Source organism: Falco peregrinus, chromosome 6, assembly GCF_023634155.1.
Source record: "Falco peregrinus isolate bFalPer1 chromosome 6, bFalPer1.pri, whole genome shotgun sequence".
NCBI classification, from domain to species: domain Eukaryota; kingdom Metazoa; phylum Chordata; class Aves; order Falconiformes; family Falconidae; genus Falco; species Falco peregrinus.
In genome coordinates this window covers 89789997-89809733 of record NC_073726.1, presented here as the reverse complement: position 1 = coordinate 89809733, position 19737 = coordinate 89789997, and the positions used below count along the sequence as shown (strand labels likewise).

Here is a 19737-nt window from a genome sequence, read left to right as displayed (position 1 = left end):
CCTGTAGGACCCCAGCTCACCGTGATTGCTGGCAAGGCGAAGATTTTACTAACCAGGCTATGGCTGTCACATCTCCCCATTTTCAGGTTAGAGAGAACCAGAAGACCAGATACTAGCTTGAAAGTCTCTTCCAAATGCCAGTTATGTGCTCCCACAAGGCTCCCACAAGGCACAGAGCTCCCTGCTGCCCGGCCTCGCAGAGGCAACGTCCTGCAAATGTGGGGTCTCGTTAGGGGCTCAGGGGAATAAACCTGGGGCTGGTGTCCCTGGGCAGGGTGCCAGTTGCTCCGTTCCATGAGAAAGGCGGTTTTGCAGACAAAAGCACAGGGAGCAATGGGACACCTCAGCGTAGCCCTGCGAGCTTATCAGCTCTACCTGGAGCCCGCAACATAAGAAATGGTCTTTCTTGGGACATTTGCAGCTCTGGTGGGTTTTTTTACCATCTCTGCCCACCCATTGCTAGGATTCAGGCTTCTACTAACATGTTGACCACAACGCAGGTACGGCCAGGCGCAAAGCCGTCCCTCCGGTTGCAATTCATAATAATGCCATTTTTAAGCTCTTCTTTCTTTGAAATTGTTGGGGTGTATTAGAGGTAGCACCTGTTTGCTGGCACCTGCATAAGCAACAGAAACAGTTCAGAAAATCCTCCCATCCCAGTGCTACCTGCAGGAAGCCCTCCAGGGAGCCCCTCCATCCTTTCCAGGGTGGGTTGCAGGCGGACAAGCCATACCCTGCTCCCAGGGGCTGGCAGAGCTCCCAGCCCGGCCGGGAGGAGCAGGCAGGTCGCTGCCCGTGTCCTGCTGCAGGCTATCTGCAGCCTTCGCCAGCCCACCTGACGGGTCCCCCAGGGGCTGCAGCAGGTTGCCTTCGTCTGTCCCTTGTCAGACCTCTGCACGAAGCAGCAGCCTTGTCTGCTTCCAGTATTTCTCCTTACACTTTTCACTTTCATTTTCTTGCTCTCCTCCCCACCCAGTTTCCATCCATGCCAATGGGCCCATTTCCATTTGGCCACAAGTGAGGTCTTAGCTAAATCCTTTCTTGCTGTGTAGGGTTTATAATCCCATTAGGAGGTAACTATCCCAATCCTTCTGGGATCAGTTTTGACCTTCTAAAGTACTTTCTGACCTCTAGAAGACACAGGTGCCAGACCAGATCCCAAAGGCAGAGAGGTGCAATGATCCCCGTAAGGTAGCACAGAGTAACTTTGCTCTGGGGGACATGATGCCTAAAAAAGACAGGACTTTTTTGAAATGTCTATGTGGCTGAGATTGAGTCAGGACTCCTGGGTCTTCTCGTTGATCTTCCCTTTATAACTTCTATATAATTTAATATAAGCAAGTGCTTTTGTCTGTGCTGTGTTTTATTCTCCTCATCAAAGCCAGTGTCTGTGTGTCAGAAAACAGAAGGGTTTATAGCATCTTCTTATCACACGGCAGGTCTCAGGACACCTCAGTCAAAATATACAAAACATTGTCAGGTGCTGCAAAGATCTCTGGCAGTTTAAAATGGGAGAAAAAGGGAGGGAGAGCAAATGACACAACTTCTCTGCCTTGTATTTGCCATCAGTGACATGACTGCATTGGAGTACAGGCAACATAAAGCACCACAAAGGACCTGTCACCTTTCAGGGCTGAAGGGAAGGGAGAGAGAACTAGTTTTTCTCGCACTGCAGAGCTTTCCTCGGGATCATAGTGATCCCCTCGGTCTCCCTAGGAAGGTTCAGTGTGTCTCTGAGGCTCCCAACCCGGATGAGAGCAGTGCACTGCAAGTTATTACAAGCTGTGACCTTGCTTGGCTAGCTGGTGGCAAAAGGCGTATTTTCTGAACACTCCTATCTTGCAAAACATACAAGGTCTTAGAAGCTTGAAAAGAGATTAGCTAAAGCAGAACCTTAAATCCTGAAGCCCTGGAAAAAAGCCTCACCGAAGCATTTGGATCAGCAGTGGCTGGGGACCTCTTTTACTGTGTGAGATAGAAAGGACAACGAAGGTGAGATGGCAGTGTGGAGTGTGGCTGCAGCAGCCAGGAGGGCAGAACAGCAAATGTATATCCCTAATTTATAATACAAGTAGGGAAAAAAGCCAACAAGAAGGAAATTTTTATTTACCCTATGTCCCCACCCAGCATTTCTGCAAGCCTGCTGTTGCTGCCTTCCTATCCTCACAAAATGCAAAGAAACAAAGTAAAATCCTTCTTCAATGAAAATGTCAGGGGTAGTTTTCCAACCTTACTCCCAGGAGCCAGGATTTTGCTCAATGAATGTACACCAAAGAGCCTAGAACAGTGGGTAAACCAACAGCAAGCTTTTCCTTTCATTCTCTCTTTCTCCGCCTGAAGTTTTGGCACCAATTTGGAAGGTTGTTCGAACGATGTGGGCACCTGCCCGGGTGGACGGGCATGGAGCCAGGTCAGCACATTGCTCAGAGAGAGGGCAGTGTCTCAGAGGGGAGAGCGTTGTACCGGATTCTCAAGGCAGAACGAAGAGATGCAGTAGCAGAATGTCTGAAGGAGTCAATGGCTAAGTAATCAAGAGTTGGGAGGCTGAGTTTGGCAGTTGACTTGTATCAGAGGGCAAACAATGCCAGCTTTGCCAGGAAACGAGCTACCTGATCTGAAAGGCAAGTGGCCCAGGATACAGCGCTGACCATTTCATTCCCTTGCATGGCACAAAAACAGATGTGGTGCAAGCATGGGCCGCTAAAGGAGATCAGGAAGACCTTGGACTATGCAAAAAGATAGCACAAGGTATTTGTAGTGAGCTGGTGAGTGCAAAATCCAAGATTTTGCAGAGAAGCTCTTTGTCCCCCTCATCCTTCCCTCCTATGGACATCTGCTGTTGCTCCTACCCCGTGGGGGAGGATCTGATGCACAGAGAAACCTTATGTCAGCGCCCTGTAGAAATGGTCCTTCAACAAAACTCTGGATCCCCAAATCCGTGAGGTCTACACACTGTCCTTTCGACAGTGAGCCTGCCCCAAAATTCCCAACCTAAACTATTATCTGAGTGTGGCTGGACGGCTTCGAACTCCAAGGAGATTTGCTTCTGGGGCAGAGCTGGGCACCTTTCAGTGTGCAGCGATTGGGACCCAGAGAGATGGTGAAGAAAAAGACACAATCCTCAGGGCCTTTGTCAGGCTGTGGGAGTATCTGCTTCAGTCCCAGCTCTGCTATTGGCATCCTACAGCCCCCCAGGACAAAAAGCAGCTCTGTTCAGACTTGTATTTAACTGCTGTTCTCAACATCCCAGAACACGTGAATCCAGGATTTCAGATCTGTATCTGCAGGGTTATAAGGAGAACTAAAGGTCATTAGAGTTAAGAAGTTCAGGTGATCGAGGCAGTTGCTCAGATTTTGAGGAATCCATCCTGACTGTCTTCATGGGTTTATTGCTTTCGAATCAAACACATAAATTCTGTGTTCTAGGAAGCGTACAGACATTTAAACCACTCCTGACTTAGTGAACGAGGTATCTTGAATTTCAGATAGGTACAGCTAGAGCTAAAGACCATAGAAAATGTCCACTGAATTTAGCACTAAGAGTCCCACTGAGGTTTTGAGCGGAGAGACCAGGAGATGGACCCTCCGGATGACCATGACATCCACTGTTGGTCTGCTGGAGGAATCCCCTTTTGAGCGGAGATGAAGCCGAACAGTCACGGATCTTTGCTACTCATGCCAGGGGAAGATAAAATAGATGTGTCTGGGGGTAACGAGGCAACACTTTTTCTGAACAGAAAGCATTTTTGTTCCTTCTTTTGACAGCAAAAAGAGCAGAAAATGAAAATGGGATTGTGTCTATTTTTAGGCAGATTAAAAAGTTATTCAGACTAGAGAGAAAGCGCCTCAAAAATAGCTTGAGCAGCATGAAAGTGGAGCAATTGCTGAAGATCTACAAGAATAAAAGGAGGGCAGGAGCCTGGGAAGCCAATGTTGAAGTAGCTGTGAACATTTCATTTTTACAGCCCTGTCTGATGTGTGCCTGCTTTAAAAATTACTCTGATGCCAGTGGAAGCCTGCTCCTGCATCCCAAATCCATGGGTTCATGCAAAGGCAACCACCAGCCTGATGTACGGCTGGTCATCCCACAAGCTCAGTTCCATTTTGCAGCCTAAACGTTCAGCAAAAGCCTGGCCAGCCGTTGCCACCCACTGTGACACAAGTCTTGTGGCTCCCACTAAAAGCAACCAGACATCCAGGATTGTCACATCTCCCTCTAAAAATGAACGCCCCTGTACTCCTGAACTCCTCAGTAGGGAGTGTATTTTGGATGTCGCCTTGCCCTGGCTTTTACCTGGATTCCTCAGGCTTCATCATTAGGACTTCAAATTGCAGGCAAATGTTGAATTTCTGGGAAGGCATGAGCAGAAACTAAGAGGAGGCTTTGGAAATAAGAGAGACTTGGAAACTGTTGCCCACAGAGTTTCAGTCAGTGTGTGGTGGGCTGTTCAGGTTGGAAGTGAAAGCTGAGGGGGACACGTGCTCCTAAGTCACCGAGGACATGGGTATAATCTGCCCAGGGAAGCGGTTGAGTCACCATCCTTGGAGGTATTTAAGAGGCATGTAGATGTGGCATTTGGGGTTTAGCGGTGGACGTGGCAGTGTAAGGTTTACAGTTGGACTCAATGATCTTTTTTTTTTCAAAGGTGTTTTCCAACCTAAACGATTCTATGATTCTAGAATTGCTAAGGAATGCTTGCTTTTCACTCCAAATATTGAAATAATCCCAGCCATACAATTAAATGGTTTATGGTTACACTCAATGATCTTAAAGGTCTTTTTCAACCTAAATCATTCAATGATTCTATGGGAAAAGTTGGCTGGGGCGGGATTTGCATGCACCAAGAAGGGACATCATCTCTTCCCCGTCATGGATGGAGCAAGGCTGTGATGGAGCAACACGCAAAGAGGAGGCCTGATAAGACCATCACTTTGGCATGGGCGGGGAGACGCGTGCCCCCTGTCAAGCTCTTCTCTGCCAGCCCCTCCGCATGCCTTCTCCTGCAGATCCACACCAGCCCCGGGGCTGGCTTGCAGCCAGCTGGCCTGCCTCCACCTGCCTGTTGCTGCCCATCATGGGGCAGCGGTGACAGCCCGGTCAGAGGAGAGGAAGAGGTGAAAGCCTGTGCCACTGAACCGTTCTCCCCCAGCAGCGTGGTGCAGGTGATGCAGCAAAGCGGCAGCCGGTGCTGAGCTCCCCGGAAAGGGGGAACCTGTCACCGTTCCCTGGAAATGAAGAGGAAGGAACATGCAGGATGGCTTGCTGGGAAATGCAACAGGGTTGTGTCAAAAAAAACCTCCAGGCCAACAGGCAGGTCCCAGAAAGGGAGGCCAGCAGCAATGGTGGCATCTGTCCATCACCTCGAGGAGAGCACTGCCTCCTGTCCCAAACCACTGGCCTGGGCACATGCCTCCTGCCTTTCATCCCCCATAGCACACCAAGGGTTTAACCGCTCGCCAGCAATGGTAATGGGCTTGGTAATTCCTGTGGGCATGGGAGGCTGCAAGAGAAGCTTCCCTCAGCTTTGGGATTACAGGTCCAGGGGCCAGCAGTTCTCCTGGTACCCCACAGGTAGGGAAGGTGCTTCAGCAAAGAGCTTGAATGTCAGCTGGCAGCTCCAGCTGGTGCCCCAGGCAGGAGGAGGAGGAGGAGGGAGTCCCATGAGCGCTCACCTCCTTCGCTGCTGAGGAAGCAGGACTTTTCCTCTAGCAATGCAGATGAGGCTCTGAAACCGTTTAACCTGAGATCTGTTACCCAAAGCCTAATCACTGTGATGCCCGAGGGGATACGAAGAGAGATACCCTTATTATAAATTGCGGTAAATACCTTCTATTTTTGTTAAGCCCCAGTAGGACAGGCTGTGCCTTGGTTCCCTGTACAAGTCAGGTCTGTCCCTTTGCAAACCTTGCCTGCACAGTCCCAGCACTGACATCTTCCACTCCCTCCCTCTTGCTTGCTCCCTCTCTCTCAGATGATGCAGCGTGCCAGCAAGTCCCTCAATGGTGTCATATCTGTCCTTTTTATTCATTGCAGGGTTTATTTTTAGCCTGAAACAACTGCTTCCTAAAAATGGAGTTCCTAATGACACGGGAGCTGGACACAGCTATGTAAGGTATCCAGGGCTTGGCCAGACAGCTTCTCCTGTCTGTCTCTTTGTTGTGAGCCCAGGACAGCGAAGGCGGCTGCTCCCCACCAGCCTTGCATTTGCACTGATCACTAGGAAGACAGCAGAAAGAGAAACGCGGTTCGAACTTCACCTGGACCCTTTCGTCTCCCCCTCTTCTCAAATTAAGAAGGAGGGGGACACTTACCTGCCCTCCGCTGCACACCAAGGGCTCCCCCATGAAGGCGACTTGCTGGATCCTGGCAGGTTTTTACCTGCTTTTCTGCTGCAAGGCAGAAGAGGGACTGAACTTCCCCACTTACGATGGGAAAGACCGAGTGATTGACCTCAACGAGAAGAACTACAAGCAGGCCCTGAAGAAGTACGACATGCTCTGCCTGCTCTTCCATGAGCCTGTGAGCTCGGACAAAGTCTCCCAGAAGCAGTTCCAGATGACAGAGATGGTCCTGGAGGTAAGCGCCACTGCATGTCCCAGCTGGGGTCAGTACCACAGCCTTGTCTGGAGCTGTGGAGAGGAGCTACGGGGTGGGACAAAGGGTCATGTGCATGGGGGGGTTGAGCATCCAAAAGTTTGCGTTTGTTAACTTGGATTTAAGTTGGCTCCTGAGTTCTGCAAAGCTCAGGGAAAAGCTCTTTGGTGCTCTTCTGAGTTGTTTGCCGGGAAAGAGTCTCTCTGGATCATGCGTCGGAAATGCAGGGAAAAGCAAGCAACCTTGCAAACCTCAGCAATGTGAACTCAGCTGAGCTGAACTTTCCCAAATCTCAGCACAGACCCGAGTCTGTAGCTTGAATTTTTTAGATCCTTTCTCATCCTGTGCAAGCCAGTATCCCCTTTGTACTCTGGATTTGGTCCCATTTTCTTTGTCACTAGGAGCAATCAGCCAAGAAGCCTTACCAAACTGTGCTGCAAACAAGTGTCCTAGCTCCCTCTCTCAAAAGCTCCCTGTTGGTGCAGCATTAAATCCCTTTCGGTTTTTCTGACACTTGGTTGCCTGCTTGGAATCAGTTTGTAGTCATTTGTTAATGCAACCATTCACTATGTGCTGGAAAAAAGAGTGTTGTTAATTCTTTGGTGAAAGAATGATTAATCACTCCTCAGTAAAATAAATCATGGTAAAAATTACAAAGTAGATTCATAGTATTATTTCTTGCAGAAAATCTAGGGAATCATATGGCGGCAAGCCTAGATTGTTAGGTGCTCATTTCCTACCAGGGGCTTACAAATACTCCCTCTTAACTAAAAGACACGTTTGGAAAGAAAGTGAGAATTGCAGAAGAAACACATAAGCTATATTTATCAGATCCAGAGAGAAAATGCATCTCACCCCTAGGAGTATAGCAAACGTGAATTAGGAAATATGCTTGCTGAGGGCTAGGATCTGACAAAGTCCATTGTCAAGTTCAAAGTTTATTGACGTCCTCGGCAAGGCTGACAAGAAGGAAGATAAAAACCTAAACAGATTTTACTCACCTGTCAGGAAACAGTTAGTTGCTTCAGGTGAGCAATCAAATAACATTTGTCAAAGAAAAGAAAAAATAACACTGGTGCTCCAGCTGAAATGTTTATGGTTGGCAGTATAATTGCATTGTTATTTAACAGGATAGCTATTTCATGCCTGATAGATGGCAAGCAGTTACTAGATATGTATTTATAGAAACCTGACAGAGGCAGGTATCTGCTGTGTCCTATCAGTTTTAGCCCCCATGACACCTATACCCGTTAACAATCAGCCATATCAAGGGTGCGATGGCTACAACACAATGTGGCTTAAAGCTTTATTTTGCAGGCTTTGATTCAGCAGTGAGTCCTTTAGCTTAGGGCTCGGGTGATCTGGTTTCCAGTTGCCTCCCTGCCATGGACTTCTTCTGTGACCTTGGGCAAGAGATTGAGGATTAGATCTGCACAGGCTTTAGAGAAGCGTAGCGCTTCAGCCCACCAAGGCTCAGCCACCAGCCAAGCGTGCCACGCATCAGCCGGCACTTGTGGCTTTGACCTCAAAATTTCCCAAGCACTTGCAATGCTGGTTCAGTGCACCTTTCACACTCCCCATGTCCCATCCCCCGCCCCGGACTGGGAGCTGCAGCAGCAGCAATCTGACAGCCCAAGCGCAAGAGCAATCTGCAGACTGAGCACTCCTTTGCCTCTGTCGCCCAAGCGAATCACATGGGGACAGAGGCTCAGGAGGCAACAGAGAAGATAGCATGTGTCCTATCCTGCATAGGACACAGCCCAGCAAGGTGTTAGTGCTCCCAATTTCTGTACTAACTCAAGCAAGTGGGCAAGCCAGGTTGTAATCTGCTCCATCTTGTGACAGCATACACTCCCTCACCTCCAGCCAGAACGTGTTGTGCCATGGAGGTCACTCTCAATCTCCCCTGCCAGAGCTCATCCAGCTGTGGGACCCCACCACGTATTCACCAGGACAGGGAGAAAGAAAGAAATGGCTGCAGTGGCTCCATGGCTGAGGTGGGAGCCACTCACCTGGGAGATGAACTGCCTGGGATCAGACCCCCGGAGGCAGCCAGCAGCTGAACCCAGCTCTCCCGTAATTTGAGCAAGTACTCGGCATGGTGAGCTGCTGGGTGGGCACAGGGGCAGCGATAGGGCCTCTCCTCCCAGCCAAACCTGGGAAAAGTTCACTCAGGAAGGCTTTACGTATCTAATTTCAGTAGAGGTTCAGGGCTCTGAGCACTGAAGGTCCTTTACGCCTGAAATGAGATATCCAAGAGGCAAAACCACTCCAGCCCTCGCTATTCCCTGCTGGACAGAACGAGAGGTTCCTGGCGCAGGGTGCTGCCTGTGGTGAGATGCTCCTTTCTGGAGCAGTTCCTGGTTTTCTGTCTTACTGTGCTGATGATTCACCTGCTGATTCACAGTGAGATGTGGTGCTTCCACAGCCTGGAAAACATCATTTAGCTCCCCTTCCACAGAATGGCACTGGTCTCCATCATTTAGGAATAATAGGGAACCTTCGTCTAAAACACAGGCAGGTGTAGAGCTGAGCAAAGATCTGAGCTGGGTGGTTAAGGGTTGTTACGTCCTATTGCCTGATGAATGGGTGTGTGTGCACATGGGAGGGAATAGGCTTAATGGCTGTTAAGGCCAGAAACCCCCCGAAGAGTCCACCCTTTCTGTTTCTCCCGCACGCACCTTATGAGAAGGGTAGAATTCCAAAGCCCTGAAGAAATATCAGACACCAGGAAGAGAACAGGAGAGATCCAGAATGGTTTCCTTGAAGTATGTAGCTCATGGTCAGCAACAAGCTCTGACTGGGGCTTCTCCCATGCGAGTTGCACATGAGGCTCTCTCTTAACTGGGTCCTTTGGTGTCTTACAGGGGTTGAGCTCACCTGACAACACTGCCTTCTTTCAGGGCACTTCAGTCTCTTCCCTTCCAAGTCCCTCTTCATGAAACTTGCACTAGCTTTGTTATGCTTGAGATCCCTGCCTCCAGAAAAAAATTGGCTGAAAAGGGCCAATAGCTAGAAAAACTGTTAAGGGAGGCAGCTGACAGCCAGACCTGGGGGGGGGGGGGGGGGGGGGGGGGAGGGGAGAGAAGAGAATCACAAGGGTCTCATCCTTAGGAAATCAAGCTGAAAACCTGACACACATGGGTAAAATTAAGCACATATTTGAGGACTTCCCCAAACCGTAACTCTAAACAGCAGGGTAAGAAGAAAGTGATCTGGTAGGAAAAATGTCCCTCCCAGGACAGAAGCCCAGCGTGCAGGACTGACTGACGCTGTGAAAAGCTCAGGGTGCAGACCAGCTATCACCAGAGAAGGGATGTCACCGTTGAGCTGACAAATTACAGTGGGACAGCACATGGGGTCTTCAGCTCCCAGGAGTACGGGGAACCATTACCAGATTCCTACAGAGCCCAGGGTCCCTTTCCAGGTTAGAAAAGGAATGAAGGTGATGACGATCGTGACGGAGCCCTGACAGCTCCTGCCACCTACACTGCTGGGTGCTGCCTGGTGAGGGCAGGGGCCAGGGACAAGCGGGTCCCTCTGGGAGCAAAAGCAGCTTCTTCGGACCATCTTTTGTGCATGACAACAGCTCCAAGAGTGGCAGTGCCAGCCCGTCAGGTCAGGGTGGGAAGGCTGGGGGCTGTTGGGTTAGGCTGTCAGGAAACTAGTCAAAGCAGAGCTCGGGGATGCCACTGCCTACTGCCTTCTGGCTAGGGTGGAAAAGGGTTGGGGAAGGGTTGTTAGAAGACAACCCGTGGCAGAGAGAGCATGAGCACAGGCTGTTACACAGCTCAGGTTAAAGGGCTCTTCTCCTCTGCATGCCTTTCTTCAATGACTCCACTCGGCACCAGTGACTACTGAAAAGCACCAGCAGCTTGACTGGGGCAACGCAGAGGCTGAACCAGGCAGCCTGGCGCGGGCAGTAGCTACTCCTGCTCTGTGGCAATGTTTGCAAGAGCCCTGCATGCCCCATGAGCTGAGCACAGTGAAGAAGCAAATGCAACAGCCAGGCACAAGGTTTGACAATAATTATTTACTAGGTAAGTAAGAAAAAAAGCTACTTGTCCTAAAAGGTCTCGGTTGTAACAAGGAAAGGCAAAATAAGGAAAAGACCAAACCAGCAAAGCTGAGAAACATTTGTTCTGCTTTTCTTCTTTGTAATTCCCCTACCCTATTTTGTCCTGTCTTGTACCACCACTTCTCAAACCTTCTCCTCTCTCCCTCTGATCTCTGAATCTCCTAAATACTGGAGTAGTTTCACCTGCCAGTGGGCCAGCCCCTGTCTCTAGGAATCATGTAGCAAGAATAACGAGCAGCGGGGTTAGGGACTTTTCTTTTGCACTTGAGAAGCCCCCCCCAGCAACTGAGGTTGTCTCACTACCATAGCAGGCTGCCTGCAATGCACTGTTACCCTCTCCTCTGCTGAAACTCGCTCAGTCCTGGCTCCCCTGTCATTCTTCTCTCGTCATCTGTGTGCATGTCTAATAATAAATATCCTTAAAAAAGAGGTTTGTCAAGCCCAGATATTGTAGGCTTTTCAATGCAACAGTGGCCCTGGGCTGAAAATTCATTAATAACTGCCCTAGCACATACCAGTCTGATTAGAGGTAAGAGAAGAGGGATGTGGTGCTCCCCTTTTCAGATGAGGTCGAGCATCATCCAGGCCTCTAACGATAAATGGCAGAACAAAGTGAAACTCCTCTCGTATTTGGCCCATTCTGTAACACAAGGGAAAATTCCTCCTACGAACCAGAAAGTATAAATCCATAAGATTACATTGCATGAGATCCTCCCAGTGCCCAGACACAGCCAGCGGCTACCTGCCGTATGAGAGGGAAAGTCAGATTTTGAATCCAGTAAAAAGCGAGGGTTAAACTGTGCATAAAGCCTACCTCCCAGTTCGCTGGAGAGCAAGGATTTATTTTCAAGTGTTGAAACAACTGCAGCTTCCAGCTCAGGATGGAAAAACTGGTGCAAGATCAGCTGGTTTTGGGGTAGTTCCACCCACAGGGTCTTGAAATCTCTTGGGCGCAGATGTTCCCATGGGATTTCAGAGCCATGTAACATACAGCAGAAAGTCCTTCGCTGCTTCAGATGCAACACAGAAAAAAGGTTCACAAGTTCAGGTCTGTGTAGTTTATCCAAGAAATTCATAGGAGCCAGGAGACAAGATTCTAGTTTATCCCCATCTGTAGGTAGAGTATAAACATAAATACAAACATACACCCAAGCCCTTTCTTTAAGCACCCGTCTCTGTTTGTTTCACAGACCCACATTTCGGTCTATTTCTTTGAAAAAGGGCATGTTCATGAGACAGTGCCTCAACATAATTTCGTGGGCTGGGTAGACGCCTTATACAAGACATGTTCACTGAGTGTCACAGAAACTGTCAGGTCTCTGGGTCCCTACGGAACAAGTCCTCAGGTGGGAGATGAGGCACACCTCTGGACAGGTATGTGCGGGAGCCTACAGTGCCAGTGCCTTGTCCGTACCTCTAATAAAAGAGGTGTTCTGGTTCCCAAGGCTACTAAAGCAGTGGCTTCCACTACAGCTAAGTTAATGCAAGAATAAGGAAGGAAGGGACGGAAAAGGAAGAAGTGTGTGCTGATTACTTTGCCCTTCGAGACCATGTAAGTAGGTTTCAATTCACCAACAGCCAGCAGAGCATGGATTTTTAGCAGCAGCACCTAGGAGCAATTCACTCACTGAGAAGCCAGTCACAAAAACCAGTTACAGGGAGCTCCCCGTTTCACAGATGGGCACACTGACGGCCAGGAACAAGTATGTGGTTTGGTCTTTCTGTAGAACAGTGGCAGAAACAATTTCCAAGGCTGCTTTACCTGTTATTGCCCAGTTTCTTTCTTTGAAGTCCCTCCATCAGTTCCCAGCAGTGAGTCTGCTCAGATGAGCAGCACCTCGTGTAGGACCCCACTTCCCATGCCATACCACTCTTCGAAAGGCATCTTTCTCAGCTGCTGAAGTATGAGTGGGGAGAGGTGTGCTGACCACAGTTCTCGGAGCACAGACTGGCTGTAATCCCAGGATCTAAAGAAAACCTAGCTGGTTTCATCCAGAGACCCAATTTTTATGCAAATGTCAGCTGGAGACATGGCAGAGCCCCATGAGCTTGGGTTGGCTTGCTGACTCAGTGCAAGGCCAAGTCTGCTTGGGTTTTGCTGGCTTCCTTGGCTACGAAGCAGGGAGCTGAGGAGATCTTCTCACTGTCCAGCTGTTGTAGACAACCTCTGTAGGTGCCACACGAGACCTTAAGCTGCATGGAATCTCCTTCCCTTCTGTGTCACTCCTCCTTTCAGAAATGCAACTGAGGAGAAACATCGAACAGCCCCGTCCTCTTAGCTCTCAGCCATCCTGCCACACTGGCCAGCTTCCCAAAAAAGTGCCAGTGAGGGTTCCCAGTGCCATACTGCTGGGATGGCTCCCAGTGGACAGGGTCTCACTCTTGTATAACGAGGTCCCTTTGCCCCATCCTGAGTGGGCAGGGGGTGGGGCAGCTTAAAAGGACTAGCTTGAGCGCACACTTGCCTACTCACTGGGCATGGGTGGTGTTTTCAGTTATCATTTCATGTTCTTCGCCCCAGACCTTGACATTTCTCATGATCCTGCCTGTGGGCTGGGGCAGCTGTTGCTCTGCAAGGCAGACGGGGTATGGTGGGCCACGCCATGCTTGCCCCACCGTGACCTTCTTGCAGAGCTTGGTCTGCTAGTGCCCTTCAACTAAAACCCAATCAAAATCCACGATTGCCCTTCCTTTATGCCTGAGCTTCATTTGTGGGGAGAATGGAAAGGGGATACGATAATTCTCTTTAAACACCCAAGAGGGAGAAGAGCTATTAAGCGCAAAGCCTAAGGACAAATGGGCTATGAATAAACCAAGTCTGGAAACTAGGAAGCCCCTAGTCACCAGAGGAGGAAGACTTCAAGGGGGAGAACAGTCCAATGAGTTTTAAACGGACGTTGACTAGTTTGTGAGGGAGATTGAATGACACGGTCCCCAGGTTTGATGACCAAAGATGTCCTCTGTCCCTGAATTACAGGCACACAGGCAAGGAACCCATGGCCTAGGAAAGAAGTGACTTAGCAAGGTCCAAGTTGTCTTTTTTTTTTCCTCCTTTGCACATTGGGGATTTACCTACATACATGAGACAAAACCTTGCCCGAGGAAATAGAGCGAGCAGCGGCAGCGAGGAGCTCGGTTCCCAGGGGTGGCCGTGGAGCAGGACGGCGGGCTCCTGCCCTCCCCAGCGCTCCTTCCTCGGCAGTGTCGATGGGGCTCATTCCTGCCCGCTCTCTGGCACAGCTTTGGCCAAGGCCAGCTGCCGTACACGATATGTTCTTTTTCTGGGACCCCTGTCCGGCCCTGGCAGGAGACACTGCTGTCAGCTAGCAGACCTCCGACACCTCGACCCTGCACAAAGCAGGCTGTGCATTTTTAAAGGCTTTCCTTAGTTCTTATTTCTTTCTGCTCGTTCCTTGGGTAAAAGACCTTTCTTGCCTCAAGGACCCCTCCATTCCCACAGAGCCCCCCATCGGTGATTCTTCCCACGGACTGAGAGTGGGAGGGTCCCGGCTCTTGCCTGCAGCATCCTGGACCCTCCGGGGTTCCAGAAGTGCTGGCTCACACCCACTCGGGCAGGAACTCCAGAAATCTGGCTTGTTCCTGGGAGCTGGAGGCGTAGGAATGACATGGGCTGCGGAGGTGAAACGGGCCTGAGTATCAAGCATGCTCCCCTCCTCCAGGACCTCCTGAAAGGAGCCAGTTGTGCCCTGCACGGGCTTCACGGCAGCATCCACCCTTCAGTTTCAAATCAGCTTCTCTGAGGCGCAGAAAGGCCACAAGGCAGAGGCAACTTCACTGCTGCGAGGACAGCCCCCACCTTGCACCTCCAGTCTCTGCTCTGTCGAAGGGGAGCTTAGTGGGGTGGCCCCTGGCCACTGTCCCAGACCCCACAGCCTGGCTCGGCACAAGCAGGCACACACGCATGCCCTGGGCGGTCCTCGGCGTGCAAGCTGCTGGCCGAGTCGGCAAAACATCTATGATGCGGGTGCCAGCGAGGACTGGCCGGGAGCAGTGGCAGTGGGCCCCAGCACCCATGGGTGCTCGGTGGCACGGGCATCGGCCCCGGTTAGCTCCACGGCTGGGGGGGCTGCACTTTGGCTTACAGCTCGCTAAAATTAGGGATGCCCGGTCGGTGCAGATAAAAATACATCCCTAAGTATGTGAAACCTTTAGGGAGGCAGCCAAAGAGCACATTGTATGTCTAACCGGGGCTGAGCGAGTGTGCAGCAATTAAAGTCCAGGGAGGCGTTCTTGGAGTCCTACCTGTGAAAGCCACCTCTGCAGGAGTGACCTTTGGTTGTTCCCTATTTGGGGACTTGCCTTTTAGTCTGAGGAGCAGTGACCCCCTGGGAAAGCAGATTCGCAATAAACAGCCTCACCGGGCAGCTCAGGTGGTGGAAAAGGGCAGGAAGGTGGGATCAACATGGGACTCAACGTGGTTTCTCAAGTGGTAGCTGCTCACCAAGCTTCTGCCCCTTCTCCTTGACAACCACGATGCTTCAGGACCCCTAATTCACCAGGCTGAATTATGCAAGATCCAAAAAGTTACTAGTGGGGTACGCAAGGGATGCTAGAGGAGACAGCACAGCATTTGGAAGGAGAGGTGACCCCCTCTACTCTCCAACAACTGCCCACCAGCTTGCACAACAGAGAAGCCAACTGTAGCGTAGAAGGCATGAGTCCTGCGTAAAGATTCAGATCTTTTGGGGGAAAGACCCTAGTTTTTTGCCCACCCCCTCCTGCTGTTTCTGAAAATAAAGCCCAAACATGTTGGGATAGAAATCATCATCATTACATCAACCAGGTTCTGACCATCAACATAAACTGCAGCTTTAAGAGAATAGGAGAAAAACAGCAGAGAAACAGATTGCTTGAGGGGACGTTCCCTCATCACCTCCTGTCGCTCTCCTCCTTGCATTGCTTGAGTTTTGTTCTTCCACTGCTACTAGCTGGGGAAACAGAAAGCTCCCTACACTTAAATTTACTCATGGTGGCTCTCATGGAGACCCAAACATCCCCAGAACACTGCCTCCCAGCTGAGCCACTGGGGAAGATGAGCCTTTACTGACTGTGGGAGCTCCAGGCAGCTGCTAGAGAAGTGGGAAGAAAATCCAGGCCGAAAGCCATAATGTCACTCCACATGACAACTGACCATGCTGAGACACCCACCCCTCCCATCCCATTGTAACCCTTTCTGCTGGATGGTGTCTGCCATTTAGCAGCAAAACTCACACCAAATGCAAGTTTGGCACAATCAGCATTGTCCATGGCTGGAACAGGAGCATGGTCAGGCAGCTGGTGATGCTTCTGTTGCTCTATAATCTAGAATTTCAGAATGACCCTGTGGGACTTAAATCACCCGAAAGCTTCCCAGCATCACACCTAGTTCAGATAACTACAGTAGGTGTGGAGGTGAGACATTCTGGCCAGGAGCTGTTTCTTTCCACCCCCATTATTCAGATTGCCTGTAACTGCTGACACCACCCGAGAGGGAGGTGATGCTGCTACTTGCTGGTACTCAAGCTTCACTTTGGGCTGGCACCTCTCACATCCCAGAGGGCCAAGCAATCCCTTGTGCTTACCCAAATTCCAGTATAGCTATTACCTGAGGGACGTGGGAGAAAGGAGGAGTGTTCCCAAACCCACACCTCCTTTTCCCAAGGCTGCACAGGACACAGTTTGTGATCCTGTGGCTGGAGAGTGTGCATGGCAAGGCTTCGGGCACATGAGGAAGTCTGCAACACGTGCATGGGATATGAGCTTACAGGCTACTGGGATCTTCACTCACGCTCTCAGCCAGCTCTGCCTGCCCAAAGCTCCTGCTTACCTCGAGGGACTGCATCACCAGTTAAGTCCCGATTCTTCTAGGGCAGTTTCTCCCCTCCATCTCCCCATGCAGCTGTTGAACGCTAATTACTTGCTATAGAGGCTGACACAAAGGCAAGGGATCTGGCTGGCCAGGCTTCAAGCGATATGAATTTAAAGGAAGGAGGAGGAGGGGGAGGAGGGAGGGGTTGTGTTCTTACATTACAGTAGCTTCTCTCCCAAGGTCCTGAGCAAGAGCGATTGTCAAGATTAGAAACATTATCTGCATTCCAATCCACATAGCTTTATGGACTCAGAAAATACTGTAAGGGGATATATAAATGCTGGATACTGTAATGAGCAGGGGGCAACTAGCCAAGCTGCTCTGCCTCTGGCATACTCTGTATTTTGCTGCCTTATGGATTCAAATACAGGTGTGGGAATACATCCTCACCTAAGCAGTGGTCTGCTTAGGTGATTCAGCTGCTGCAGTGGAAAGGAGAGACAGCAAGGGCAGGAGTAATGTCCAGCCCCTGCCTAGCTTGCGTTTGAGAAAGCCACCGTTGGTACTGACACGCTGCAAAGGTCTTCTGCCTCCAGGTGCTGCCACGGTGGAAAGAGCTCCCAAGATCTCACATTGCATAAAGATTTCCCCGGTGCAAGGCCCATGTGCTCTGTGGATGGGCACAGGTTGTACCACTCAGCTTATTATCCCATTAGCATGAAGGTCCCAGTGAAGGAGGCAGGCTTCCCGCTGCGCTCCCAGCTCCGCCCCAGGCACATGCGCACATGCACCCTCCTATATACACGTACCATTGCACATCTCGTCTTGAGATGAACCTTTGCAGAGGCACATCTCCAAACACTTGCAGCCACAGTACATACCCCTCCCAAGAGAGTCTCGCCAGATACAGCCACACAAGCCCTGCCACACCAACGGGCACACCTCCAGCATTACTGTGACCTTTTTTGCCTTCCAAGCCCTAACGAGGTGCACACTCCCACAGTCTCACCAAGAGGCTTTCATTCCATCACCCACGTTTTCTTGACACTTTTACCCTTTCCCAGCAAGATCCCATGCTCACAGCTAAACGGCTGCACCCACACCCTTCCGACGAGCTACCTTCTGCATGCTGACATACGTTCTGCTGATCAGTGCCTCCTCTCTTGCAAACTCCCCCGCTCACACCCAACCACTTGTCTGTGGCAGGTGTTGCAGCTTTTGTGCACATTTCCGAGCTGCTTCAAACACCCCCAAGAAACCCTAACCATCTCCCGTGGGCTTGAACTGCCTGGGCTTTGCCTGGCACGTGGCTAACAGGTATGGGCTGGACTGGACGTGACTGAAGAGCCTTCTTCCCTTTGGGCTTTCTGTGTTTTTCCTCCGGTCACCGTGCAGCCAGAACCTCAGGTGTTGACTCTGAGGAATGGTCTACACAACTACCAACAAGCGGGGACACGCTGACAAAGTCCCCAAAAGCTGATGATCCTACAGGCTCCATCCTTTTGTCCAGGAAAAGCAGATCCCCATGACGGGGAGCAGAAAGCAGCTTCTCACCGCCACCTGCTTGCGGATGGCTGGGGGAGCTCACAAGGGGTGTCCATCCCTCCCCGCGTTACTGGGTACCAGCTGCTCTCAGGTGCTCTGACATGGACAGCCATGGCCTGAGCCAGGAGATGGGATGCCAGACCAGTCTGACCAGTGCTTGGATGCCTTATCAATGGATGTGCACAGGCCAGTGCTCTGCCCTGTCCAGGCAGTATCCATTGTAAGCACAAGCCCTGAACACGCAGCCTCACCTTTTTTTCAAGTCACTGGCAGAAAGCAAGGAAAGAACAGTGAGATCACCTGTTTCCCGCATAACATGAGCACCCCTTTTGCCTCAGATGGTGGTATTTCCCCATAAAGACAGCAGAGCTGGTAGCCACAGTGGGATCAAGGCTGCAGTGATGCTGTGGTGGTGGGTGGAGAATAATATGTCCTTCTGGAGGACTTTGGGACTGGCCTGGGGATGTGTATTTGGTGGAAGAAAGAAGACAACCACGTTCTCCATTGCTCCCCTTTGCCTAAGCACCCTGATTGCCAGGGTTCCCACCATCATCCCCCAGGATTTCAGGGAAGGGCTGGGCATGGGGAGCTGGCTGGCCCCATGACACCTTGGCGGACAGGCAAGGGGGCTACCCCACTGCTTTTGCTCCCCTATGCTTTCAATTATCCCTCACTTTCACCATGGCCGGGCACAGGCAGAAGCTATTTATAGCAGGGAAGCCAAGGGGCTGCACAACTGTGGTTGCAGCGCTGCTGGGTGACATTCAAACTGGCTTTGAGGCTGGAAGGGGATGGCCAAATGGGTCCTGGGGGAGCATGTTCCTCATAAATCAGCCCGCCATCTCTCTGGATATGGCTTTTCTTCTGCCCTCCGCCAGCCTCCCACCGCTGAGCACAGGCAGCTGTGCCCTAATAGGGACATTCCTGTCCCGGAGGCCCCTGACCCCCCACCCCCATCATCCCCCCACATCCGGCAGGGTTAGGAAGGGGAGACAGCAAGAAGACTGTCAGCATCGGAGGCATTCATGGAGCAGGAAGGGAGAGGGAGCAGGACGGGGTTCTTACAGCTGCTTGGTGGTCTCAGAGCATCATTGCTGGCTTGGATGATCTCTGGCATGCTTGTGGTGGGGATAAGTCAATCATCTGGTGAGTAAGTGGGCTCATTTCCCAGGGTCACTGCGTTCTCTATGGAGCCCATCTGGAATTCACAGGGTCTCACCCGGCCGCTCCCACCATGGGGGCACTTGCAGAGCGTCTCTTCTTTCCTCAGATATCTATTTTCACAAAACAGGCAGGAACCCGATACCTTCAAGAGGCCCCTTCATCAAAAATGGTGTGAACGGGGGGCAGTGGTTTTGCAAAGCTGCAAGGAGGCAAACGTGAGCGTGGCTGGGATTAAACTCGTTTCTTTAGGAAAAAGAGGGGACTGGGAACTCAAGGGGTGACTGAAGCCTGGACAGGAGATGTGACTTAGAGCATTTCATAGGGGAAGGGACTGCTTTTGCACAGCCACAGGTCCCTCTGCTTTATTTTGCTGGAAGCCTGCTTTGGCCACCCCGTCACATGTATGAAGGAAATGTGGTGCTGCAGTGCCCTGCATCCCATCCAGTTTTCAGCCACTGCTGCCTGGCACCAAACACTTTCAGAGCTAAAATGTCCATAGTGTCCACATGTCACACTCTCCCTCAGGAGGCCACTGAGACACAACTG

At 50.9% G+C, this 19737-nt stretch overlaps 1 protein-coding gene across 1 annotated transcript in view; it reads left to right on the top strand.

Moving 5' to 3' along the window:
* Positions 1-6156: 6156 nt before the first annotated feature.
* Positions 6157-19737, top strand: part of CASQ2 (calsequestrin 2) — a 34804-nt gene continuing 21223 nt past the window's right edge. Inside the window, exon 1 of the mRNA XM_055809310.1 lies at positions 6157-6577. Coding sequence (XP_055665285.1) covers positions 6344-6577 — 234 coding nt within the window. The 5' untranslated portion in view covers positions 6157-6343. The remainder of the gene's footprint in view (positions 6578-19737) is intronic.